Below are 26,954 nucleotides of genomic sequence, written 5' to 3' on the forward strand. Positions count from 1 at the left end.
TGGGGAGGGGAGGGCGAGAATAACCCAGCTGCGACAGAGCTGGGCAGTGGAAAGCAGGAAGAGAAGAGCCATGGTAGCTTTGGGGGTTCAAGGATTCAAGTTGCAGTAGCGGCGGGATGTTCAAATGTATCTCATCGATGGCTTCCAATCCACTGTTCAGTGCAGTCAGGGCTCCAGCACAGTAACAAGATATCATATGCCCCTTCCCTCAACGCAAAGAGAGACGTTATAGTTTTCTTTAAGTACTAGATCATCCGAGTGACAATATAATTTTGTTTATTTTCCTTTAATACACTGCTGGTTAAAACTGCCAGGCAGTCGATTTCAGAACATTCCCTCAACCAAACATCCTGGGAAAGTTAAAAAATAAACAGCTACATGTACCAAAAATAAAATAACCCTCCCACACACCCAGCTCTTCTCTCCAAAATAACGAGTCTCTGCAAAGCCAGTCTAGTCAGAAACAGATCTGTGCTTTTAACCCAGGGCCCAAGATTGATACAGTCATTGCAAGTTGTTATAACTCAAAGCAAAGGACAGGAAAAAAAATTCTTCTTCAAAACCCATTAGTACTGATTATGAATACAGACAAAGAATTACCTCAAAAGAAATGGATATTTCTCCCCATATTATTATTTCCTTCATGGTCACTCCAGTCTTACAGCCTTGAGTAACCTGCAACTGTGCAGCCCTTTGTGCTCAAAAAATCAGCTGACTGCATGAAGCCAGTGTTCCCTTAGCAAGAAGGCACATGCAAGGAGCTCATTCAGGCCTTGTCAAAACAACCATACCCAAGTCTTGAGACCCACTTTCAACACAGTTAAGAGTTGCTGTGCAGTTGCGACCCAAACACTGCCACTATAACGGAGCTAAAAACTCATGCAAACCAGGATTCTGCTCTGAAGACCCTGAGAACGCTACTTTTATTTCATGCAACCTGGAACCACCTTACAGACTGGTTAGTTTCTTAAGTAGGAAGAGCTTGAGTGGAAGAAGTCCCTAGGAGCAGCCCTAACCTCTAGGGGGTGTTTTACTAACTTGAGGATCCCCAACTGAACATGTTTGGATTGAAACTGAATCACTGACAGAACAAATAAGTACACCCCTAACAAAGATGAATAAGAAATAACTATGGCTCAAAGATTCTGCATTTTCTAGATCCACACACACTAAGAGGAGTTTCTGGTTAAACAAAACTTGTTAAAAAACTGCTTGACATCTGTCTGAGCTGCTATTTCCCCATCCCTAGAATAAATCTCTACCATACAGACTTCTGAGCCCTTGCTGTTTGCTGTGGATTATTCATATTTCCTGAGCAGACAGCACTATCTCTGGGAGGGAAGAAAGCACTCCCCCGTCCCCAATGAAACACTTCAGGGAGAGGCAAATAATAACAGCAATGAGAGTCGTGCTGGCTAGACTAGGCGCAGAGCACCCCATGGCATTTCCCTGATCTCTTCAGAAACAGTGCTTTAATATATACCTATAAACTTTGAGCATGCCAGAGTCCAGGAAGCCTACCCTGGTTGTAACCTCCTTCTCACAGACCAATGCCAGAAGCTAAGTGCAGCTGCTACCATCTACCATATTCTTGAGATGAGTCTGTTCAATTCTGATGTGAAATAATCACAAGTTTCATGGGTCTGAAACACCCCCTAACTGTTACATCACAATCAGGAACAAAGAACACAGTATAAAGGGGCTTATTTATTAAGCTCCATCTTTTCCTGGGAGGAGCTCTCAGTTCCAACCCACATTATACATTCCCCCTTCGAGAATTCATGCCTAAGCCTATTTAGAATTAATCACTGGAGACAATCTGGTGAAACAGAGGCAAGTATGAATAAAGCCTCAAACCTACTCCCATTAGACCTGTGTATGCATTTGTCACGGAGATGTAGCATGGCCTGAATGGTGGAACTGACTCAGTGAGATTCCAGACCCTACTCTCCCTGGGGATCCCACTAAGCTGAATTCTCTCTTGCTCTAATGGGCACAAGGAGCAGACAGATGCCTTAGAGGGTCTGCTACCTGTAGAAGTTTAAATCCCAAAACACATAGACTTTTTCAGATGTTACAGATGCAAGTTGCAGCAGTTTTCTCTCTCTTTCCAAAGGGACTGTTCAGGCTACAGCTGACACTGGACTATGTTTCCCAGGGTTGCTGCTAGTCCAGTTTTAAGCACAGCAAGGCCAGGGATCAAGTACTGTATTCTGCTTCTGGTTTAGAGTCTCTGCCGCAATAGCAACTCTGGGGGAAGCCCTTTGCTAGCAAAGTCTTTATACAGGATGGGGTTAATTTCATGCCAGCAACGATACCGGTGATACAGAAGCAGGACTGAAGGCATGCTGAGGGCCGTGCTCCTTCCCAAAATCCAACTGACTCATCGAGCCCCTGAAAACAATGGACAGATGAGCACAAAGTTTCCTGGGAGCTCCCCTTTCCTCTAGCGATTTCTTTGGGGCAAGCAAGCCTGAAGGGAGCCCACCAGTTCCCCTAGCACATCCATTACTATACATCCAGACAGCAAAAACTGTATCAGCAGATATTTACATGTAGCTCCGTATTTCAGCTAGGACATTCCAGAGCATTCCAGGATGGCAAGATAATGCCCCCTGCTTTTAGAGGGGGATGTGCCTGGATTAGGGACCATCTCCTCCAGGAGACAGATTTAAAGAGGAAACAGAAGTTCCTTAAAACAGAAGCTTCTTCAAACAGATTTTTGATCAAACCACAACAAAAAGGCACCAAAAAGGAAATAAGAATTTGCTTTGGCATTCCTTTTGCTTCCACCTGCAATTCCAGAGGGAAAGGTTAGCTATCATTCCATTCGCACAAACACGACAGTACAAAGTTCCAGGGCTGGCTTTACGCTACCAAAGACCACTAGATCCAGGGTTAAGGATGAAACAGGTCCTTACTCTCCCAACCGCACTGCAGAAGACACACACCAGAGCCTTGCAAGGATGCCTGCTCTTCTGAGATACCAGACAATAGGCACAGCAGGTGGGGAAGAAAAAATCAAAGAATCTCCACCTACAATTTGAATACCGTGGGCTGGGAAGGTTCAAGTCAAGCCATATCATCACATTGCTTTTCTTCTGTTTTTAGGGTCAACATTGACTAAGCCTTTTTTCTAAACAATCTGTTCCACAGAACTCAACTGCCTGTCTTCAGGCTTCTGAAGGGACACTGAGCTGTGGCCACCACATACTCACCTCACCCTGCCCACTGTTGCAAGGATGCACACAGAGGGACCAGGTCCGTATCTGCCTACTGCTGTTTGTTTGCATGTGATATAGAGTTGTTATCCTTCCTTGTTTCCTAACTGGTCTCCCAACCTTCCCAGGCACTAGCCTGTATTATAGACTAGCAGAGTGTAAGGCTGTGGGAAAACTCGTTGCTTAGGGAAGCAGAAGAGCAGACCAGCATTTCCAAAAGCTAATAGACAGGATTTGAAGCATGACATGGAAGCATTCACTGCCTCGCCCCTCATTTCTACCAAGCAGCAGTCTCTCCTGCTAATTTAGGGTTCCCCAGGGAAGGGATCTAGGTTTACTGTAATGTCACAAGTAGCACTGCATTAATAGTTACAGGCTTGGACATGCAACATGGTTCACACTACTTGTTCTTGCTCCACCCTCCATCTCTAAATACAAATGGAAATCAACATCAGTGAAAAGCAATGGCCCAATGATAATCCAACGTAACAGAAAAATAAAGTAGCCCTAAACTCACCCTAAGCCCAGCCCCCAAGTAGTGTGTGCACCTCTTGCCAGTCTTAGCCAGCCGAAATGCAGATGCAGCTATGAAGAGAGCTATGTAAAAGTGAGCAATAATCAGACTTCAGCATCCATTCATATGTTGGATGGGTCCCTCTGGTCTCTGCAATCCATCCCACCTTAGCCTTCTATAGTCCCTATTTAAAAAATTAAAAAAAATAAAGCACTTGCTTCATTTATCCCAAAAGGATCCTTCAAGTGAAATCTGAAGCTGCCAGAAAGGGAAGAGTTGGAACAGGAAAGCAAAAAGGAAAACTGTCTCATTATAGTACCATAATGGTGCCAGTGTACCCAGCAAAAAGATAAGGGGTCAGGGCACAAACCCATGTAAGTACCTCATGTCTAGTACACAGGATAAGGCCTGATAACTAACCTAAGGGTAAACAGAGAAAATCACATATCACTTTAAAAAAAGAATAAAACTGAATTAATTTTATTTAAGAGCCCTGGGCTGCAACACAAAGCAGAAGCCTTAAAGACATGTTGTTTAATCCTCACGTGGGAGTCTAGCACAGAATCAGTGCATTGCCCCTACCAGCAGAAACTTCCCTTCCCTGTCCTTGCAGAGCAGAGAACTAATGAAACAGGCCTCTTCATCTCTAACTCCTATGATCCTACCTCACCCCTTGAGCTCAAGTTACAGGAAATCAGAGGTACTGAAGGCGGCCCAGGTCTAAGAAATGCTGGTATTTCAGGGGAAGGGAAGAGCAGAGCATACTCCTCAATTGGAAGGGGGGTTGTTTTCAAGACTAAGTTCTTGGTTTGTCTATTGACTAGGGGCAGTTTGTGATGAATCCAAAAAGCTCCTGCTATTTGATTAAGGCCCCAAATCTTGTGTTGTTCTAGTGTGTTGGAGTGACCACATACTGGGCAGAGAGATAAAGGGAAATCATACAAGGATAAAATGTTAGAGGCATTGTCACTCTGAATAGAAATTGTCCTCAAAATACACCTTTAATTGGCTCATACATTAAAAAAAATAAGCATTTAGGAGTGATAAGGGTCCAGGAAGATACAGCTGAATGAAGTTGTTAGTCCCAGGCCTCCCACCATTTCAGAGCTTGGCTTGCTCTGGAGATCTACTACGGGCCTCTCCTCCCAGTGGGGAGCCAAGCATTCTCTGACTGTTTTACGAACTCAACTACTTGTGTGCAACGGGAGAAAGATCAGCTAGATCCTATATTCTGCATTGGCCTGGCATAATCAGAATTCTGGTTAGATATAAAGCAGCAATGCACGTGCTCACAAAGATGGCTGCTTTGCAGACCAATGCTCTATTAGTGCTCTTCACTCCTGTCTTGCCTTTCATGGCTGAGCAACACTTTCCACAGCTTGAAAATAGGAAGAAAGCAAAGACCTTGGCAGCTGTAAACAGATTATTCACAGAGTGCCACTGACCCTTTGCAGAGAGGCTCTGTCTAGCTTATCAAAAGGCCAGGTGTGAGTAAAGCAGGTGTGCTCAAAAGCAATGGATAGGAAAAGCCAGAATCCACGGAGGAGCAGCCGGGGGATTACCACTCAGTCAAGTGGCAGAAGAGACAGATTTAGCCCAAGGCAAAGAGAATTCTGCCCTGAGGATCTAGAGGATGGATGTTATTACAATGAAAGCAGACACGGATTGTGCCTCAAGACTTAAGCACCAAAGAGTACCCCCTAGCCTGACTCTGCAAGTTGCTGGGCACTTCCTGTGAGGAAGGGAGCACTGACATTTCCCATAAGTCAATGGGAGCTGAAGCTGCTCAGCACCTTGCAGAATCAGATCTTAAGTGGAGCCTGTGGCCCAAGGTCCTCCAGTTTCAGATCAGGAATTGTGTGGATGGCACATTGCAGGCTTTTGTTTCTCCACACTGTTCTCCTAATTACACCAGGCTCAGACCCAGAGCCAAGGAGCCCTTCCTGCCACCTCCACTTTGAGAACACATAATTTCCAGGCTGGAGCAGAGCTGACTTGTTAAGCTATCAGTGGTGGGAAGCAAACAGGGTAGCGCAAACCCATCACCAGTTGACCATGGAAGCTGATCAGATTGATCTACAGCAGTTTCCAACTGTGTGCTTCTCCACCTTGAATGGACATGCTCTTCCATTTCAAGAGGCACTTGTCAACCTCCAATTGTCTGGCACAACCCTAATATTCCGAAGCCTATGCAAGATAGTGAAGGGTAGGTACAAACTGCAGCCTCATATTATTGCAGAGTGGATCAGGTCACTGCAGCTGATGCAGAAAGAGTAGAGGGCCAGTGCCAAGTACCGGTAGGGTTGTACTACCCTGTCTTATGGTTGCCAGATGGCTGATCATAACAGGGTTGCACAAGCACTTGGGGTTCAGAGCCTCCATTTTTTGGTCACCCAATTCTCTGCTCCGTCATGGGAGACATTGTGTACTAGAGGGCAATGTGGGCTTGAAGTGAGTCATTGCACAGAAAAATATTAAAAAGGAAATAAAAGCCACAACTGATACAGCAACCAGATGCCTCTAGGGCAGAGACACTGCAGCAAGAAGCCAGGCTATTGCAGGTCACAGCAAAAAAAACCCAGCAACACTGCAATTCTCAAACTCGGAAAGTCTCTCCCAACAGGTGCCGAAAATCAGGCGTAATAAATCCCTCAGCTCTTTCTGCAACTCTCACTCTGAAGCTGAAGCCTTTCCCATCAGCAAGTCTGAGCCTGTGTATCTTTAGGACAGAGAAGTACCATGCATTTAGTTACACACATTCAGGTAGCTGTTGAAAAGCCAGTCTCTTTCCCCTGTCACTGTTAGTCACTCAAAGGCACCAGAACATCTGTGCACACTTCTGACCAAAGCACATATCTAGGCCTCATGTCAGAGGCTGGTTTTCCAAGCAACATTCAGAGAGTGCTACCCTGCTTAGCTTCTTAAACTGTGAGCAAGTATCCCCCTGAATAAGGGCCCAGTGCTTGGATCACGCAGCTTCCTCTCCATGTGGGATATGGATCAAAATTTGCGAGCATCAGCTTCTTACAGCCCAGACAGACAGCAAAGATCCAGTTTAATCTCAAGTGCCTTGGAAAGGAGGGGATGCTGCTTATGGTGCAACAGGGGAAGCCAAGGCCTCGCTGCTCGGTGGCTGGGGGAAGGCAAGCACCCCCCTTAATCTGTACCTGCTGTTCATTCCAAATGAACTTTTTTTTCCCTTAAATTATGAAACATATGGAGAAACTGAAAGCAACCGCATTTGGTCCAACTCCTTTCCTCCTGGCCTGCGGCCCCTGCTACTGAATCTCTGCATGGGGCTTGCCCTCACAACCGGCAGAGGCAGAAGAGGGTAGGAATGAAGACACCAAAGGCCACCAATATAGGAAACATGAGGCTGCTGTTGTCCGAGGCGTAGGGGTTTGGTGTCCGGGGGCCTGACTGAACCCGATTCTTATTGGCCTGTTTTTTAACGCTGGAGCCTTCATCATACTCTTCTTCATCTTCTTCATCCTCCTTTTTCTCAAGGCCAGGATGAGGCTGTAGCTTTGGAACATCTGTTGGAAGAAAGAAATTCCATACTGTGAACTTTGCAAGGAGCTGTCAGGATCGCAACAGGCAACTGATTCCAGCTGTTCCTTTGTGATCTGCCCCATCCCACATCCTACCAGCTGGAATACAGTCCCACACTGCCAAAAGCGCTCACTCCAATGTAAGTGCCCTAATTCATAGATACCTGGATGGCTCCTTTCAGTAAGTGAAGCAAATATTAGTATATGATGCAGTACCTGCCTGTGAGGACAAAGCAACATCACTCTCCAGCCTCTTATTAAGGAAGAGCTTTTACACCACAGAAGCACATCTGCCCTAATCTCTACTGCTTCTGGTGGCCTTATAAAAGGAGTGGGGAACCTAATCCGCCGCTTGCCTGGATCCAGCCCCCAAAGCTCAGGGCTCCCCTCCAGAATTGGGGAGCCCGCACTGGCACTCCAGCCCCATTGCCATCTTCTCTGGGGGCTGGAGCACACAAAATCTACTAGGCTGGGCCCCCCCAGATCTGGTGTGCAAGGAGAATGGGGGGGGAGTGTCTTTCTCCTTTTCAGTTGGGGGCCACATCAGTGAGGACTTGGTTTGTTTGTTTTGTTGGTTTTTGGGAGGTTTTTTGCTTCTCACTTGAGTGGAGCCCCCAACTGATTTTTCTGTGGGTCCGCAGCCCCAAAACCCAAAAAAGATTCCCCACCCCTGCCTTATAAGATCCCAGGCAGGACCAAGACTTACTGCTTTGATAACCAGGTGCTTGCGAGTCAGTAAAGGGAGACCTATCTCCCAGCAGTTTCCCCATAATCTGCCATTGGCACTCTGCGTATCTATCAAAGCAATGTGAATCCCAACCCACAACTAGGGATGTAACAGTATAGTCGATTAACTGATTAAACAATAAGCAAAAGCTTATAGGTTAATGCTATAAACTACACGCATTCCCCTCCCTTCCCCTCCGGTAAATAAATTTTTTAGCAGGCTGGCTAGCAGCCCAGCTCAATCCCGGCTTGTGCCAAGTCTGGGACCTACTCCCACTGTGGTTCTGCATTTAAAGTGTATTAGGAACTAGGTGGGCAGGCAGCCTGGCTCAGTTCTGGCTTATGCCGGGTCCGGGAACTCAGGCCCCCTCCCCCATCCCAGGTGGTGGCTGCTCGCGCTGCTGCCTCTTCATCAAAGGAGCGTTTTTTTTAATACAGAGGAGCTCTGCGAGAAGAGCTGTTTTTTAATACAGAGGCAGCAGCAGCACACAGTAGCAAGGTGCTCCTTGGGAGCAGGGCCAGAGCACACTGGCTGCCAGTCCCACCCCCAAAGGACTATAGAATAATCGACTAACCGGTAAGAATTCATGAGGTTAATCGACTATTCAATTAACCAATATTTAATATCCCTACCTACAGCCCAGACTTTTCTGGCCTGAGACCTAAATTCAAATACCCACACAGCAAGTTACAATGCTGCCACCAGACCACTGGGCCAATTCCTTGCCCACTGGGTAACAGGCAGACCCACCATTGGACAAAGATCTCAGTTGAGTGCTCTGACTCTAGCAAGTCCTGTGGTTCAAAATGCTGTGATAAGTTGGGCCCTACCAATTTCACATGAATTTAGCCCTGCCTAGTGAAGTCTGATCTCTTGGAAATCAGCCAGGCTGGAGAGGGACAGGATCTTTCCTTCTACTGCTCAGCTGTTATTGAAGGGAGATCAGACCCATCCCTATAGGCAGCACAGAAATTAGGTCACTTCTGTGCTGCAGCAGCCCCAAAGCCAAGCTTCAGGCTCTGCTCAGGCTTGGGGAGCCCAGACTGGGGGCTGCTGCTGCTGCAGTTTGCAGCTTCAGCGATGACTCTGAGCTGCTACTCCTCACAACTACTTCTGGGCTCAGGGCTACCACCCCATTGCAGCTCCAGCCCCTGATGTTTCTGCGCAGTTTGGAGATCCCCTCCCACAATGGCTCCAGAACTTAAGACTCCAGCTCTGGGATTGCTGCTGCTATCCCCTTTCTCTTTTCCTGGTGGTTTCTGCTGGGACTTCTGTTCCCTCCTTTCCTTGAGGTTCCTGCTAACGGCTCAGGAAGACACCTGGGATTTGGTATTGCTGCTGTTGTTGCTCTCAGTTCCTTTTTCCCCGGCTGCAGTTCCTGCTCTGGCTCTGTCCCCTCCTAACAGCTACTCTCTGGGCTCCAGCTAGGACTCAGAGCTTGTGGCTCCTTCCTAGATTCATGGGGCTGCCAGCCCCGGGGGCTTCCCGCTTTCCCCCACACTCCTGACTGAGCTTCAAGCTTCCGTCCCCTTGTCTCCAGCTGGGATTTGGGGTGACTCGGCTCAGAGCTTCAGCCTCAATGGCTCCTGTTGGGACTCAAAGCATCCAAGTTCAGGGCTTTAGCCCCCACTACGCCTACTGGGGCTTGGGGCTATCATCTCATATCTCCTGCCAGGACTGAGGCACTCATTATTTTTAAGTTAACACATGGGCCAGGGGCCCCTGGACAATACATCACTCACCTCTGGGAGCCTCCTCCAGCTGCAGGAAACTCCACCACTGCTGCCTTCAGAGCTGGGCTCTGCAGGCAGCACAGAAGTGAGTATGTAATCCTGCAACCCCTCTACAATACCCTTTTGGATCAGGACTCCCCCAGTTACAATACCCTGAAGTTGAGTCAGTTGTTAAAGTCTGAAATCATGAAACTGACTGATTGTCAGACACACCCCTACCCTTGGTCATGAAACAGACACGCATCCTACTTCCCAAATGAAGCAGCCTCCTGCTCTTGGAGTGACAATATATCTGTGATGTGCTAGAACAAGTCTTTACAGGGGACAGCTGAGGGAGATGGGCCTGGCTGAGACAGGTCAGTGAAAGCTGCCTCTATGCATATGGTTTAAAAGGCAATGGGTTGCTACCCAAGCTAAAGGAAGGGTTTTCAGTTAAACTTACCATCCACTGTTCCTTGCAGAATGTATAGTGCACAGATTTTTGGATTGTCATAGTATCCCTAGAGAAATGGAAGGCAGAGGTCAGGGCTGCATGGACAAAGAAAGGAATACCTCCGCCCACAAGAGTCACCTCCTTTCCCTCTCCTTATGCACAACTGCACCACATGGGAGGGATTAGCTGGAGATGAGAGGGGGGAGAAAGAAGAGAATTTTCACTAGTCAGGATTTATTACCTTGACGAACTCAATGTGGAGCTTCCCTGTGAACGTGGAAACCTCTCCCTGGACACTCAGCTTCCCCTTTCTGATGCTGATGGGAATGATCTCATCATGGGCTGTGCTATGTCCAACTCGGTCAAAAATGTCCAAGTCCTTCACGACCACGTGACCATTCAAGCGCACGTCAAACACCTTTGGGAAGGAAGAGATTGCAGAGCGTTATCAGGCTAGGTCTATACCTCACATAGAAGGTCGGCTTAAGGTACGTAGAATACGCAGCTGCAGTGGACTTACCTTAAGCTGAGCATGGCGGCATCCCCACAGCAGGAGGCCGACGGGAGCAAATGTTCCCGTTGGCTTCCCTTACTTCATGCAACTTCCAGGAGTACAGGCGCTGGCTGGAGCTGCCCTCAGCTTTCTATTTACGGGTCTTAACTAGATCCACTAAATCGAACACCCGAAGGTCGATCTCTGGAGCAGCAAGTGAAGACGTACTCTCAGAGGGGAACCAGGCTCATGAAAGAGGCGACTAGAGGTGTAAAATCCCATGCAATTGGTTAACTGGTTAAATGTAATGTTTACTTGGTTAACCAGTTAAAGAGGATAGATGGAGTGCCTCCCCCGACGGCTGGGCTAGAACACCTTTCCACCTGTGACGTGGCTGGATGGGGCCTGTCACCAACAAGGGCTGGTTCAGCCAGGCTGGAACACCCTCTTCCATCTGCAGCACACCCCATAGAGCTAGAACAGCCCCTTGCCTACAGCAGGCCAGGAGTTGATCCAGCCCACACCAGTTAAGTGGAATCCGTAAGCCTCAAAGAGATATGACTGCACATGCCAATGCAGATTCTCTGTCCATATGGAAGCGTCTCCACCCCCTAGATGAGAAGGGCCCAGCACCCTTAAATAGACTGAAATTAAACATTTAAGCCCTTCAAATGGTTTCAAATACATAAATTTGTATCCTGCCTCTAACATGTCTCCATCACTGCTGTTCAGTACTGAGAACTGAATGGAGTTTTACTCAGCCCTATGCTTAGAGTTACCATGCACCCATACCTCTGGTTTACTTGAGTGAGAGCTGTGCTCAACATCTCTGAAAATTGTGCTCTTGCCTGTTTAATTCCAGTTTGGTTGTAAAATGGGGGAGGGAGAGATGTGAGGGAAAGAAAGAGGAAGGCTCCTTGCCAGAGGATGTGGTGAAGGCCAGGACTTTAACAGGGTTCAAAAAAGAGCTAGATAGATTCCTGGAGGTTAGGTCCATCAATGGCTATTAGCCAGGATGGGTAGGAATGGTGTCCCTGGCCTCTGTTTGTCTGGAGGTGGGTGACAGGGGAGGGATCAAGTGAGGATTACCTGTTGTGTTCCCTCCCTCTGGGGCATCTGGCATTGGCCACTGTTGGCAGACAGGATACTGGCCTAGATGGACCTTTGGTCTGACCCAGTATGGCTGTTCTTATTTAAACAAATGTTGATGAGACTGGGGCAGAAGGAAGAGGATGAGTTAGAGAAAAAGACTGAATAGCTGACAGAGTGGAAGTTAATCTCTGGGCTGTAGTGACTCAAGCTTGGGATACCATCACAACTGTGTAGTGAAAGCAAATAAAGTAGGTTTGTCCTTGAAAATCCTACAGAATTCTATTTGATCAGGAAAGGCTTCTGTTCACATCCAATTATTTCCATGCTCCTGATCAGCTTCTATAAATTAATGTTGCTGCTTGAAATAATCACTAAATAGGGAAGCAGCACAAACTAGGAATCAGTAGATTTGAGTTCTAATTCCGGCTTTTCCATTAAGTTATGGGGTGGCCTTGATCCCCATGTGCCTCAGTTTCCCAAATTGCAAAATGCGAATTACAAAGGTGGGCAAGAATCATTATGTGTTTTGATGTCTCCAGAAGAAAGATGCTGTATAAAAATTAAGTGTCAGTCACATTAGGGATATTAGATAGTGTGTAACTGAATAGTCATGTAATCACATCAAATTTTAGTGGTTACACAACTATTCAATACTCTCTGGGGGTGCGGCTGGCAGCCAATGCGCTCCCAGCCCAATTCGCGGGGAGCCTCCTGTTACCTCGTGTTGCTGCCTCTGAATTGGGGCAGCAGTGCAGAGTGGCAGGTGGGAGCTGGTCCATGAGGGGAGCCAATTTAAAAAACAGCTTCCTGTGCAGACCAGTTCCCACCTGCTGCCCTGTGCCACTGTATATGAAAGAGGCAGCAGCGCAGGGTAGGAAGGAAGCAGGTCGCATCACAGAGCTGGTGGAGCCAGCTTTTAAGGAGGCTTCTCCCCTGCTCTGGCTCCTGCTTCCCTCCCCCCTGCCCACCTCGGTAGGAGGTAGCAAGGGTGGAGGGGTCAGGTGGGTCCATGGAGCTGGCATATGCAGAGAGCTGGCTTTGGCTCCCATGCATATTGGCTCTCATCTGCCCCCCTCACTCTCTGCACTGCTTCCTATCAGAATTTGCAGTATGGGGAGGGGGGGGCCACTGGCTCCTGCCTCCCCCCGACTTGCTGCCTCTGATAGAGAGCCCAAGATTAACAGTTAATCATGTAGTTGTTTACACACTGCCATCCCTAAATCACATTTCATGTTTGAAGGCATGACTTTACAAACAAGTACATCCAGTTCTACTTTATATCAGAAAGGTATATGGGAATTCAGCATCACTTTGGAATGCATACTTAAGAGCAAGTTCATCCCCAGGGCACCAGTGGAGTTATGTTAGAGATGACTATAACCCCTTAGTACATTTCTTTCACCCCTTTCTGTGGCTTCTCTTGCTCAAGCACTTCACCATCTGTTATATGTTTTATATGGCAGAAGGCAAAGGGGAGCTGTGGCCCTAAGAGCCCCTTAATGGCCATTGGGGCAAAGGATTCACTATCATGTAACAGCAATTCCTGTTGGGCCTGACAAACTCACTATACCTAACACATTGCAGTCATGGTATTTATCTGTAAAGAATGCCCTGTAAGCAGTGTAAAGTATCAAATGAAAACTTACATCACACTGGTTATCATAATTAAGAACAATTAAGAAATGGCATGCATATACTGAAAACATGCTTAAACCCAGCAAATCAGGCAGGATTAATAAACAAGATTTTCCTAGACAACGGAATTTTGATTAACCTTTCTGCCTAAGTCTCTGATGTAAATCAAGCTTCATTTGCATATTAAGTCAACAGAAAAGGCAAATTAACAAAAGGATGAGAAAGACAGCATGAACACCACAACACCTGCACACTAGCAGGGGACAAGAACTCTGCCTAGGGCTACCCTTCAAAAGAATACCCTTCAAAGCTTTGCTCTGGGGACCTGTTTTACTGAGGAACACTCCTGATAGAGGGGGAAAATCTGGATCCTGATTTGACTGAAAAAATCTATAAACGCGGTGAAAGGATTTTGAAGGTAAGAAAAATGCTTCAGCCAAAGGGCTAGAGCTAGAGCCCTGCAAATTTGAGAAAATTTGCAGCTCCTTTTTGCAAATACAGATGCAGAGAGAAAATGTTGTATCTGTTCAGGGCTCCAACTATAGCTCACTAAGGTTATGGTTAGATTCTCAGAAGCATGTTAATCTTTTGTATTATTTGTAAATGTATCAGTTTCCACTAACTTTTTACTAAGTAATATTTACATCTCTGCTCTTAATCCACTTTTTCTTGGGCTTGCTTTACATTAACCTGAGTGCTGTGAAGTAAAGTATGAATATTCAACTTAGTTAACAGGTTGGTGTGTAATATGCATCCCTCAACACAACCAACTTGGTAATTTCTGAGCATGTCCAATGATGGGGGCTAGATTCTGCAGAGCAGTGTTTTTCAAACTTGGGTTGTTGGGCCACTAGGGTAAGCCATTGGTGGGCCTGCACCACTTTATTAACTTAACATGTCTGTAGCCAGAGCCTCACATCTCCTATTGGCTATGGTTGCCATTTCCAGCCAAGGGAGCTGCAAGGTTCTGTAGCCACCGACACATTAAGTAAACAAAGCAGCATGGGCATGCCAGCAGCGTCCCCTGGTGGCTCGCAATCCAATCTTGAAAAGTGTTGCTGTACAGCAGTGGTCCCCAACACGGTGCCCGTGGGTGCCATGGCGCCCGCAGGGGCATTTGTGTGTGCCCGCCAAGTGCTCAGGGCTGGCCTGGCCCCAGGCACATGGCGCACAGTGAGCGCCAGCCCCGGGAGCGCCGTGGATTGACCGCTCGCGTTCGGGGCACACGGCGCATAGGGGGAGCGCTGGCCCCGGGCGCGCGGCGCTTGGAGGGGGGGGGGCGCACGGCACTTGGGGGAGGGCGCCAGGCCCGGGGGCACGGTGCTTGGGGGGGGGGGGACACGCGGCGCTTGGGGGGCGTGCAGCCCTTGGAGGGGGCACCGGCCCCAGGAGCACGGCTATGGGAGGGGGGGGTCCCGCCCCCGGGCACGCGGCTATGGGGGGAGCCCCGCCCTCCGGCGCCCGGCGGATGAACGGCCACGCCCCCTGGCGCCCGGCAACCTTAAATGGCTGGGGACCACTGCTGTACAGGAACGCTTCACAGGGTATTTCAGGGAGTGAGGATTACCTGAAAGGTAAAGTAAAGGCCTGCAAAGCACTCGGGGAGGTTGTTTAGGTGGTTAGCAGATCAGAGTGCAGGGAATGCAGGGAACTCACACAGTGTAGCTCCCACGAGATCCTCACCCTCAGCAGAGGGGGCAACAAGGTGATTTTCAGTCCTGAATTACTTACAAGAACTTGGCACACACAGCCCTAGTCAGAAAATAGCACCACCAGAAATAACCAAGAAAGGCTCGTGGGTCAGGGAGAGACTTGGCTTACCTTCTGTTGGGACTGTGCAAAATAGACTTCAGCAAACTTCAACACCACAACGTAGTCACCCTCCTCCTTGACAGGGACTTCATAACCAAATGTCTCCTCATTGTAACGCTCGGTCTGGTACAGAATCTGATCCTCTGTGTTCGACCGCAAGATTGGCAGCTTCATGCCATAGTCAGAGGCTGGGTTCCAAATATAAATCAACAAGAATGAAAGGGTTAACTTTTGAGTCCTCAGCAGAAGACAGCTCTGTAAACAACCTCCAAACTCTTTCAAAAGGACCAATTCTCTTGAGGCCCCATATTCCCTCCTAATTCTGACCAGTGGGAGGCACTGCTTTCAAAAATTCCCATTCCCACTTTACCAACAGCATACTTTTTTTGAATCCAGTACAGATGGGGGGACAGGATGGACAGTGGCTGGAAGAAACCCAGAACCCAACAAAATCCTACAGAAACAGAGCATTTAACACATTACTAACAGTATAGCAACCAGCCCCAAGCCAATTAGCAGAGAAGAGGCCTATTTCATGGATTGAGTACACTGGGTTTCTCTCATATCTCTTCCACTCAGTTCCCCACAGTCCGAGTTCAGCTCCAGTCTCATTACTCAGCTTCCTTTATTTGACAACTAGACTGAGTTGATCACACCTTACACAGCAAATCTCTTCCTTTATATAGGTGTACAAATTACTCTCAATCAGCCATTTTGTAACTGGCTTAAATCGCTTTGTACAAATCAAATCCTGTACAGCATTCACAGTCCATTCACAATTTACACTACCTCAGCTTACGTGCCAGGTTTATGTTATCCATTGCTACCCTGCCCATCCTAAGTGTTTCCCTGGGCATTCCCCTTATCTTACCTCGCACAGACATTCTGTTTCTAGCCTGCTGACCCACTTACCTCCCTAATCCTCTCTTCTAAGAAATAAAGCCTGGCTGGACATGGGTGAGGCCTACTGCATCACAGGACTTGGCCATGAAATCCGACTTTTCTAGAGAAGGAGCAGGCAGAACTTCTAATGTCTTAAACAGCCTGATGCAGTGCACAAATGAAATGAAGTCAATTTAGGACTGAGTCACCTCAGATAATATAATCCCATTCCCCTGCAACTGACTTGAAATTAAAATTCTCATTACAATTTCTCCTAAAATACATTAAAAGCCATGCTCCATTGAAAACACACAGTCTGGGAGCATGGGGCATGTATTAGAGGGATCTTAATAAAACCCTTTTTTCTTTGCTAATTCTCCAAACACCAGGTGGGGAACGTATATCAATAAGGATGTACATACATGTGGGCCCTGAGGACCATGCAAACTACCCCAGCTATGATTCTGTGGGCTATACATTAGAGCCACATGTGTGCAGTGACTGCTATCTGTACACCATGCACCATGCACAGTTAGGAAAAAATTCCTAACTGTCAGGGTGGTCAAATATTGGAATAAATTGCCAAGGGAGGTGGTGGAATCTCCCTCTCTGGAGATATTTAAGAACAGGTTAGATAGACATCTGTCAGGGATGGTGTAGACGGAGCTTGGTCCTGTCTTGAGGACGGGGGGCTGGACTCGATGACCTCTTGAGGTCCCTTCCAGTCCTATTATTCTATGATGACTCTTTTAAGAATGTTTCCAGCTGTGCCAGTCTCTGAAGCCACCATGGAGGTTAAATACTTGTTCATCCTTCCTTGTTTAATATCTGTTTTATAATGGAATTAAAGGGCCTCAATCAACAACAGAGCCGTATTGCACTGGGCATGCCACAAACACACAAGATGGAATGAGCCCCAAAGAGTTTACTATCTAAAAAGCTATTTCCATCACATTGAGTAGAGGAGTTGCTGGATGACATCTGCACAGCTAGCACTTCCAGGCAGCCACGAAAGCTGACCCAAGCTTTCAGTTGTCAGCCGATAGTTGCCATTTCCACTCCTATTTCCATGGAAACAGACATTGGTTTGGTTTGGTTTGGCCAAAAGCTCTACCCAGTTGCACAGTGCCAATGTACAAGACAATGGACATGACAGAGAGGAAACTTACACTAGTTCTAAATCTTCAGTGACACACCTACCATGCTACTGAGATTACAGCTCAATAGCTACACTGAGAGAACCCTGGTGTAAAACTGCTATTGTTCTGTAATCGTGAGTGAAGGTCACGGAGCTTTGATCATCACAATCACAGGAGGTGAAGAGCTCTCACTGTTCCTCTCTTTTTCCAGTTACGTTAACTAATTATAGTTGTTCAAATAGCTCATAAACACTAGCTCAACTCCTATTTATCCCAGCAGGTTAGCAACAAGTGTACAGAGCTTGTGATAGGTTGGATTAGAGAGAGCCTCTTGAGACCGTGTGTGATTGGGTGAGTTCACTCTGATGGTTGCTGTGACACTGGCCCCCTTATTTTTGATGGAAACATGTTTTTAAATGTGAATATGCATAGCAAAACGGAGCAAGGAACCTATCATTCATCTCTGCCCTCTGGGGTACGTCACCATCCTGTTCTGCTGAGCCAGAAGCTCTGGTCTCCCACAACCAAGGCACAGAGTAGGGGTAACAGCCCCTCAGCAGAGTAACAGAGACACAGAACAGCTCAGCTCTAAGAGCTCAATGACAGGGATTTGATAGCACCCAGAACTGCAGGCCTTGTGGGATCAAAACCCCAAATAAAGCCATCTTATTCTGTATAAAAGTTTACTCTTTTTTATTACTGAAAGAGATATACATAGCTGTTGTTTCCCTCCCTCTACCCTCTCGGTAACCATTTCAATTGGGTTTTATAATAAACAAAACTGATTTTATTCAATATAAAAAGTAGGTTTTAAGTGGTTGCAAGTGATGACAGGCAAAGTAAGTTATTAAACTAAAATAATCAAAACATGCCTAAGCCAAGCCTAATTATATCAGAGATTATTACAAATAATACTTTCTCATCCTGGTCCTTATTTCAGGTAGTCTTTTCTGGCCAGAGCTGATCTTTTTCTCTGACCTGGGTCTAACAGCTTCTCCTCTCGTCAGAGTTCTTTTCTTTCCAGGTCCTTTCATGTGTCCCTTTGAGGTGGGAAGCAGTCAGTGAAACCAGCTAAAGGTAGTCACAATTTGCTTCCCATTGCTTAAATACAATTTCCCCAAAGAGGGAAGTCTTTATCCCACCTCCCTCACCTCTGTGGTGCAATACTAAATTCAAGATGGATTCCAGAACCATGTGGCATTGTCACGTTTTTGTAGGACCAACCACAGTTTAAGCTTATAGGAAAAAACAAGACTATTCACAGATCCTTGTCATGAGCACCAGGCCATTATGTTCCTTGAGTACCACTAATGACTTTCACTAGACAACCTAGATTAATAAACAAGTTTACACTTTATATTTCTAACTTCACATACAAGAATGATTCATGCACACAAATGGAATTTACACACTCAGCTCTTGAATGATTGGTTATTTGTCCCTTTTTTCTATGTATATTCATATTTTAAAAAAACCTATTTCCATAAAAATATGGGGGCACAGTGTCACAGTGGTTATGAGAGTGAAATCACCCAATCCCACAAACAACTAATTCATTTGTATGCTACAGTATGCTAGGGATGTTATATATAGGTTAATTAACTAATCGACCAGTCAATGGATTTTCCATAGACTAGTCAATTAGTCGATAAACGGGGAAGCTGCAGTGGGTTTAGCTCCCGGCCCCAGGAGCTAACTCTGCTGCAACTCTGCATTTTAAAATGTTTTGAGAGCCTGCCAGCTCTTAATATATTTAAAAGTCTGGTATGCAGCGAGGGGACCTGGTGCAGTCCAGCCATCTGATTCCCGGCTTGCATCAGGTCCCCACTTGTTGCGCACAAGCCTTTTAAATGTATTAAGAGCCAGTAGGTTCTTAACATGTTTAAAAAGCAGAGTTACAGCATCTGGGACTGGGCATGAGCTGGGAATCATCGGATTCCTGGTTCGCGCCTGGTCCCCACTATTCCTCAGCCCCTGCAGAGACAGTGCTGGGGGCACCTGAATTTTGAGCCGGCTCCCCCCAGCACCGGCTCCTGCTCACCCTCCTTGCTTCCTCTAATAGAGGCAGCAAGTGGGGAGGAAGCAACTATTTGAGGGACTAGTTGACTATCCAATAATCTTTTTCAGACTGTTGATTAGTTGCTTATATACCTACAGAGTGCTATATGATGCAATGGAGGTGGATCTGAGTTAGCAGCATTTTAGTGATGGTGAAGAATGAATGAAGCACCAAGACAGAAACAAACCATTACACATTAAAAATAACAAAAGTGGCCACAATCTTTGTTTATTTGGCATCTGGATATGCTATAAATCCCTTAGCTATACTTTCTCCTTTAAATCCCATGCTCATAATTTGAGTCTTGAGGGAAATAACGCTAAAAAGCAAAGCCACCCCAGGACGTAAGCTATCAGTAGCTGAATTCCTGTTGTAGCCATTATCTGCTCATCTATACAAATGAGAGCAGAATGAGTAATTCAGAGATTCAAAATGATGGTGCAATAAAAACCGTTGAGGGAGAAGCAAGATAGCAGTTGAACTCCTGGGTTAAAGTCCCTCACTTGCTAAGCCTGACAATGTGGTTGCAGCAGGGTTATTGTAACAGACTGCTTGTTCCATGAACACTCTTTTAGGAAGAGCAAACCACAACTCTGCTGCACTGTTTGAAAAGGAACCTTTTTTCCCCTCCTGAAAGAGATAGCAAGAGTCCAAAGAGACATTTTCCTTCAGTTTGCAGCTGTGTTAATCATATAGTTGTTATGTACAGCTTCCCCTTAAAATAAATAATGGTATTTGAACACCTACAGCTAGGGAAAAATGGGCCACCAGCAGATCAGCCTTTAGTGGAGCAAACTAAAAACGCTTATAAGGGGAGAGGAGGGGAAAGATGAGAGGAGAGAACATTTTTCTTTCACAGGCCATTGACCCACAGATATAAATCAATTGTGGGCCACACACAAGTAAAAATCAACATAATTTAGCTGGGGAGGGGAGAGACAGATAAATATAAAATGTTAAACTCACCCAGTAGGGCAAGCTAGTACCCACAGCTCCACCCCCATAGGAGAGAAGGGCAGGCTTCGACTTCCTGACTGCGGCAGGCGAAGCTGGCATTACCAGCTCAAGTCCCATGGGGCTGGAGCAAGAGAGTATACCAAAACCTGCCACAGGCTGGATGAAATTAAGCAACGGGCTGGATCGAGCCCATAGACCATAGATTTTCTACCCCTGCTTGTCACTGTCTATATATTTAAATGGCCAACACCTCTGGGCTGTTGTGTGTGTGTGTGTGTGCAAGGTCAGTTACATTGAGGGCACTGTCCTCATTGCAAGGAGAACTGCACCAATAAGCTGTATGTTGCAGCTGCAGCAGTGACAGGCAGGAAACTAAGCTTTGAATGGGTAGTTCACCTTGTTTGCACTACAAGAGATGCCTTAACAGTTAGCCCTGTGTCACACTTGCATCTAAGTGATATTGTGCTGCCTGCATTATCAGCAGCAGGCAATTTCCAAACTACAAACAAGGCTTTACAAGCCTAGCAGCATCTGCAACACCAAAGCTTTGTCTACAAAGAGTTAGATAAAGGGTAATAAAATCTTTGATTAACGGGTGAATTCTTAGTGATTATTCTACTATTCTACAGTCCCTGGGGGCAGGGCTGGCAGTGAGTGCAACTCGGGGAGGAGTACCCTGCAATCCCATGCTGATGCCTCTGTATGCCATTGTAAGGTGCACAACCGTAGACACAGCCTGAATCTGGACATTGGGAATTACAGCACCTGACTAGAACAGGGATCAATGTTCGCCACCATCAGTCATTATCATATTAGAACATCCAGAAGTGGGGCAAAGGAGAACAGTAACTTCGTTTCCAAGAGACACCATTCACAATGTGGGTAAAGAAAGAAAGAGGGCTTAAGGGCTGACTGCTTCTCCCCTATCCTGGAATAAGAGGGTCCAAGATGCAGCTGTAATACATTCTGGCTGTGTCTACACTGGGCCACTTATTCTGGAAAAGCAGCCACTTTTCCGGAATAACTTGAAAGCTGTCTACACTGGCCGCTTGCTTTTCCGGAAAAGCAATGGCGATCTACTGTAAAATCATCAGTGCTTTTCCGGAAAAACTATGTTGCTCCCGTTTGGGCAAAAGTCCTTTTCCGGAAAACTGTTCCGGAGAAGGGCCAGTGTAGACAGCAGAGATTTTTTTTCTGCAAAAAAGCCCCGATCGCGAAAATGACGATCGGGGCTTTTTTGCGGAAAAGCGCGTCTACATTGGCACGGATGCTTTTCCGGAAAAGCATCCTGACAATGTAGACGCGCTTTTTCTGGAAATACTTATAACGGAAAACTGTTCTGTTTTAAGCATTTCCGGAAAAGGGTGCCAATATAGACACAGCCTCTATGTCCTATCCCCTCTGGTAGATTTTTGGTTTCACTGCTTCAGCAACTACATCAATGCCACATATCCCATCTAACTGGATCCCCATTTATGCTCGTGCCCAGTGCACAGATAACAGAGAATGCTATTCCTGCCATGACCTCATGAGCTCTGCTGCCAGAAATGATAGCCAGCAGCCACGTTTTCCTTTAATCTGCACTCCCATGCAATATGTGCTAGAGTTCCTCCTTCACCAGCAGGCCTGTTGCTCTTTGGAAGAATTCCATCATTGGATTAGGGGTGCTGCCAACATGCAATTCAGCTGTGGAAAGTGACTTGACTCCTGTACTTGTCTCACTTAGACTGTTCCCTGCTGGGCTCCAAATTTACAGCCCCTGCTGAAGCAAATGGAGTTTTTCTCTGGAAAAAGCAAGCTGTTGCATGCTCCTTTTGGGGTCCGGCACGTGGCCAGGTTAAGTCAGCCCATATCTAATGGACTCTTTCCCATACTACAGGGAGGATCCATAGAATCCTGGAGTCCAAATGATTTCATGGGACAAATCAAAGAAAAAACAGCAGAGGGTGTGAAAGTCAAAGGGCTAAAACGAGGGAACTGGACGGGAACACCGAGCAGAGCACCCCAACAACGCCAACTGCCCCTTGAAGGCAACAAGAGAGCCAGTGGAAGCTGCCCAGTGGAACTCTGCACTGGATGCACAAATATATACAGAAACAGGCCCCACAGTCGCTCCCTCAGCCAACTTCTGCTCCCTGGTATTATAAATGCCCTCCTTAGCCATAGCCAGAAGGTGGATGATTAAATCCCACATTTTTGCACACCCCATCTGTAACCCCACAAAGACCAATAAGTGAGGGGGAAAGTGCAGCTCGAAGCTCAAAAGAGGTTCTGGAGGAGCTGAAAGAGGGGCTGCAACTTGGCGCACTCAAGACAGACATGCACCAGCGTCTCCCTCATATCACAGAAGGGGCAAGTGTCAGAAATATGGATGAACCATGCTTAGTACATGCCTTCTATCACAGCACTGTGGAGGATTCTTCAGCTAATATCTCTGCTGGATCGCAGAACCAAGGGGGGAGTATAAACTGGCCCAGCAGGGCTCCCAACTGTTTATTGGTGGCAAGAGTTCCTTCCCTTTGGTACGTGGTTGGGATATGAGGGTGGGGAAGTGAAGAGTGTGAAGCATGAGTACGTATAGATGACATTTTGGCATGGCTCGAAAGGGGACTGGCTGCAATCCATGCAGCCAGCTCAGATAAGGGGGTGGGGTGGCTGAGAAGGCACACAGGGCTGGGAACTGAGGGAGAAATCTGGAAAGCCGGAGTGAATGCTGGGGCACACCCTCTCCTAGGACCCAGTCCAGATAAACCCTAGCAGCAGGCAACAAAGTGTCCCTTCCTCCTGAAGTACACTCCAGGAAGTACAGGTAGAAAGCCCCATGCTCTGGACAAGCGCTAGAGGATCCACCCAGTCTCTCTGGTTGTAATTCAGGATGTCTCCAATCCTGGTGACTTCTGCAAGGACCAACCTCTGGAGCACTGAAGGGGACTCCGCCACCTGCACATGGAGATACAGATTGTGTAGCAGGGGTTCCATGAGGTCTGTCCCCATGGTGGCCTCCAAGGATTTGGTCACTGAAAGCAGCATCCTGGTACTGCGGAGGTCCTCGTAGAAGGCCAGCAACTCAGAGAGGTCTCGTGGAAGACCTTCAGATGGAGATAAAGGTACTACCGGTCATACTGGAGCAAGCTGTTGCATGTTGCTAGTTTGGTAGCCTGACTATGTAACATCACCTTTCAAGAGTAAGCTCTGCCTCAGTCCATAAGGACAGACTTCTCAGATGATATGCCTGTAGTCTAAAGCAGGGATTTTGAATTTTTACAAAGCTAAATGCTCCAAGTCTTATCCAGTTAGCAGGGTGCTGCCATACTTCTGGTGAGACACAGGGCATGTTAAACAAGGCTCTTAAAAAAAAAAAAAAACAAGCTAGTTTTGCAGGCAACAGCCAACATGGCAGTCTATCAGCTCCTGTAGCCATTACCCTCACCTCCCCAAGGCCTTGGTTACAGAAGCTAAGTAACTTATTTTTAATTTTTTGTTGCTGATAATCATCAGTTTGAGATTTACAGCTTTCTGATGGACAACACAGACAGCTCAAGGTCTCTGCTCCTGTGAGGTCTAACACAGGGTGCCTAAAGTGATTATTTCCTTTTTCTGTCTCTCACTGGAGGCTTCCCTCTCAGGAGTTAAATCGAGACTCTTCTCAGAGAGAAGATTGCAGCCTTTCAGAGATATGAACAAATAAGCAACTTTTGCTCAGTTAGGATCACATGCTAGGCGCATGACATAATCAGAGATAGTTAATACCAGCCTCCCAACTGTTCTGCCCTGCCTACTGAAACAGAACACATGCTGTAAAGTCAGACAGCACCTCTGCAAATAGTTGCTTTGTGTAGCCACCTGACCAGAGAGGCAATCATGATAGCAGAAGATACTAACTTGTAGAACACTCAAAAGTGTGGCCAACACTTTTAAGTCTTAAGCATTCAGTACTATCACTTTGTCGCCTCCCTCAGCTGGAGAGCAGTAAGGGCATAGTCCTGAGGGCAGCCTTCCATTGCCACATGGCTCATAAACAAAGTACTAAACTGTATCTATTCCCTTTCCTGTCTCTCTTCACACCCCCTAGCAAAAGTCCTCCTCAGTGACTGAAAGTTACCGAAGAGGGACTGACGGAGCAGAATGGGCACTCAGCAAGGCCAGCCTGTAAGTTATCAGCGGGAAATGGCAGCCGAGGCAGAGAGAGGCCGAGGAACCGTTATCACTTGAACAGACAGGAGGAGGGTTCAGCGCTTTCTAGGTGAAGGGAGAACTGCTGAGCCAGGGAACTCCGACGGAAGCGCCTGGCTCCCCCACAGCCACGGCCCCAAAGGAGAGAAGCCAGGAAGCAGGAGGGGAGAAGCCAGGCTGCGGGGAGGCTACGCGGGGAGTTAGACCGCGGGGAGGCTGTGAGGGGGCCGGGGCCAGCAGGGCTCGGAAGTCCTCCCGGGGCAAAGACACTGGCTAGGGGCCGTTACCGGCCGCCTGCCCCTGCGCCAGCCGTCTCCCAACAGCCCCGGCTCGGGGGCCCTGGGGGAGCTCGGGGGGGGGGGGGGGGAGACGGCTGAGTGCCCTTCAGGCGCCGCGGGGCGGGTCGTGCCGGGGCAGGGGGAGGAGGGACGGGGCAGTCCGGGGACAGAGGGGGGCGGGACGCGGCCAGGCCTCCAGCCCCCGGGGCCTCACCTCGGCCCACCCGGCCCTCGAGCGGGTCCTTGCGGAAGTGGATGCCGTGCACGTCCACATGGGCCTCGCCGCCCGCGTTCACGGCCCAGATCACGTTGTCGGCCAGGCCGGCTCCCGAGGCCCCCAGCAGGGCCGCGAGCACCAGAGCCGCCCCCGGCGCCCAGCGGGCCCCGGCCGCCCCCATCTCCGGCTCCCGGCTCCTGCCTGAAGCTCGGTGCGGCCCCGCCCCGCCGCACATGCCGCCCTCCTCTTCCTGCCGCGGCAAGGGGCACCCGAACTCGCTGGCCGGGCGGCAGGAGAGCAGCCAGCCACTCACCGCCCGCGGTCTTGCATGCTAACGACCTGCCCGTCTCCCATTGGCTGCCGGAGTGCCCATATTTGCGTATTAATAAATCGGCGAGCCAATGGGAGCGAGCAGGCTTGGTTGAGAGCTAAGCAGGTAGAAGGCGGCTAAGGCTGTTGGGTTGGCAAAGGCCGGGTGAGCGGGGACTGGAGCGCACCATGTGCAGGGGGTGGATACAAACCCTCGACGCCTCCTACTCCCGAGCGGGTGATAGGTTCCTCCTCTCTCTGGGTTCTACCATCCGCTCGGGAGGGGGAACACGGAGCGCACCACTTGCCCGAAAAGGGAGAAATTTCCCCCAGCCGGACTGGGTTTCTTGGCCTCGACCATTGGGACTTAGAGGAGGAAACTGGCAAGGCACTGCCCCCCTCAGAACTTCCTCCCGCCGCTCCCGGGCCAGACCGGCCCCTCGACGCTCGCTCCCCACGCCGAAGAGGTGGTGGCTCCCAAAGGCTCCTCCAATCAAGAAGCTCCAACGCGGCTGGAGCGTGATGCATGGCGGGAAGGCAACAGAACGGAAGCCGGCGGCTGGCTGAGGCTGTGAAGGTTCCCATGGCAACAGTCGCCTTCCCAGACGCCCGCGGAAGGACGATTCTGGTCCGAGCCGGATCCCGCCTCGGGGCCCGCGTGGCTGCCGGGCCCCTGTAAGCGAAGGGCGGCGGGAGCGGGGGCCCGGCTGGTGAGGAGGCCCCGCGTTTCACCCGCCACGGGCTGAGCGCCCCAGCCCGCCCTCAGGGATTCGCGCCCGTGTTCACGGGGTCCGCCAGGGAGCCACGTCGAGGCCCCACACAAGGGCCCGCTCTCCGGAAAACTGCGCTTGGTGCCCCTCCCCCCGGCACACGTGAGTCGCTGGGCGCTCCCCCTCCCCCCGTTAGATAAACGGGAACATGTGGGAATCACGTGATCCCCGGTCCTAATCATCGGTTCATTTGTGTACGGACACAGGACTACATCCGGCCACGTGACCGAGTTCTCTACACCCCCACTGCTTGCCCTGGCTGGTATTAGCCACCAGGGAGCGGCAGCCAGGAAGAGGCACGTCAGTGCCAAAGGTGGTTAACACCCCTACTCTCAAACACACTGCACCGGGTATTCCTAAAAAACAACAAGTCCAGCAGCACCTTACAGACTGGCAAAACATGCAGATGGGAGCATGAGTTTCGTGGGCACAGCCCACTTCTTCAGATCCAACACTCCCCTCATCTGAAAAAGTGGGCTGTGCCCACGAAAGCTCATGATTCCATCTACATGTTTTGTTAGTCTTTAAAGTGCTACCAGACTATTTGTTGCTTTTTAAGTTTATCCTGTACATACTAACTTGGCTACTCCTCTGAGGTTATTCCTAGTGAGATGGGACTCTTGCTTTACAAACTTATAAGTGGCTTAGCCTAGCAGGTGGATCTTTTCTGAAAACATCAGAGCAGAGTGGCTACGTCTAGACTGGCATGATTTTCCGGAAATGCTTTTAACGGAAAAGTTTTCTGTTAAAAGCATTTTTGGAACAGAGCGTCTAGATTGGCACGGATGCTTTTCTGCAAAAGCACTTTTTGTGGAAAAGCGTCCGTGCCAATCTAGATGTGCTTTTCCACAAAAAAGCCCCAATCGCTATTTTCGCAATTGGGGCTTTTTTGCGGAAAACAAATCTGAGCTGTCTACACTGGCCCTTTGCAAAAGGACTTTTGCCCGAACGGGAGCAGC

The 26,954-nt window shown here is 48.2% G+C and overlaps 1 protein-coding gene across 2 annotated transcripts; it reads right to left on the reverse strand.

The window, feature by feature from the left end:
* Nucleotides 1–243: 243 nt before the first annotated feature.
* Nucleotides 244–25,368, reverse strand: MLEC (malectin). Of its 2 annotated transcripts, none has more exons than XM_075898073.2 (5): nucleotides 24,914–25,368; nucleotides 15,221–15,399; nucleotides 10,421–10,597; nucleotides 10,189–10,246; nucleotides 244–7,271 (listed from the first exon to the last, which is right to left on the reverse strand). In XM_075898073.2, the coding sequence occupies exons 1-5, from the start codon at nucleotides 25,149–25,151 to the stop codon at nucleotides 7,042–7,044; spliced, it is 882 nt and encodes a 293-aa protein (XP_075754188.1). In that variant the 5' UTR covers nucleotides 25,152–25,368; the 3' UTR covers nucleotides 244–7,041. The 2 variants fall into 2 exon arrangements, with proteins under 2 accessions (XP_075754188.1, XP_075754189.1); XM_075898074.2 differs by lacking the exon at nucleotides 24,914–25,368 and adding an exon at nucleotides 17,263–17,411.
* Nucleotides 25,369–26,954: the final 1,586 nt, after the last annotated feature.

The sequence above is a fragment of the Pelodiscus sinensis genome, chromosome Z (genome assembly GCF_052426305.1).
Source record: "Pelodiscus sinensis isolate ZL-2025 chromosome Z, ASM5242630v1, whole genome shotgun sequence".
Taxonomy (NCBI): domain Eukaryota; kingdom Metazoa; phylum Chordata; order Testudines; family Trionychidae; genus Pelodiscus; species Pelodiscus sinensis.

What these genes read in the sequence shown, in the direction of transcription:
- MLEC (XM_075898073.2), bottom strand. Translation starts at nt 25,151, where the DNA reads ATGTGCGGCGGGGCGGGGCCGCACCGAGCTTCAGGCAGGAGCCGGGAG. An exon ending in CGAGGGCCGGGTGGGCCGAG is followed by an intron (nt 15,400 to 24,913) that starts GTGAGGCCCCGG and finishes TTTGGAACCCAG; the next exon opens with CCTCTGACTATGGCATGAAG. An exon ending in TCCACATTGAGTTCGTCAAG is followed by an intron (nt 10,247 to 10,420) that starts GTAATAAATCCT and finishes CCATTTCTCTAG; the next exon opens with GGATACTATGACAATCCAAA.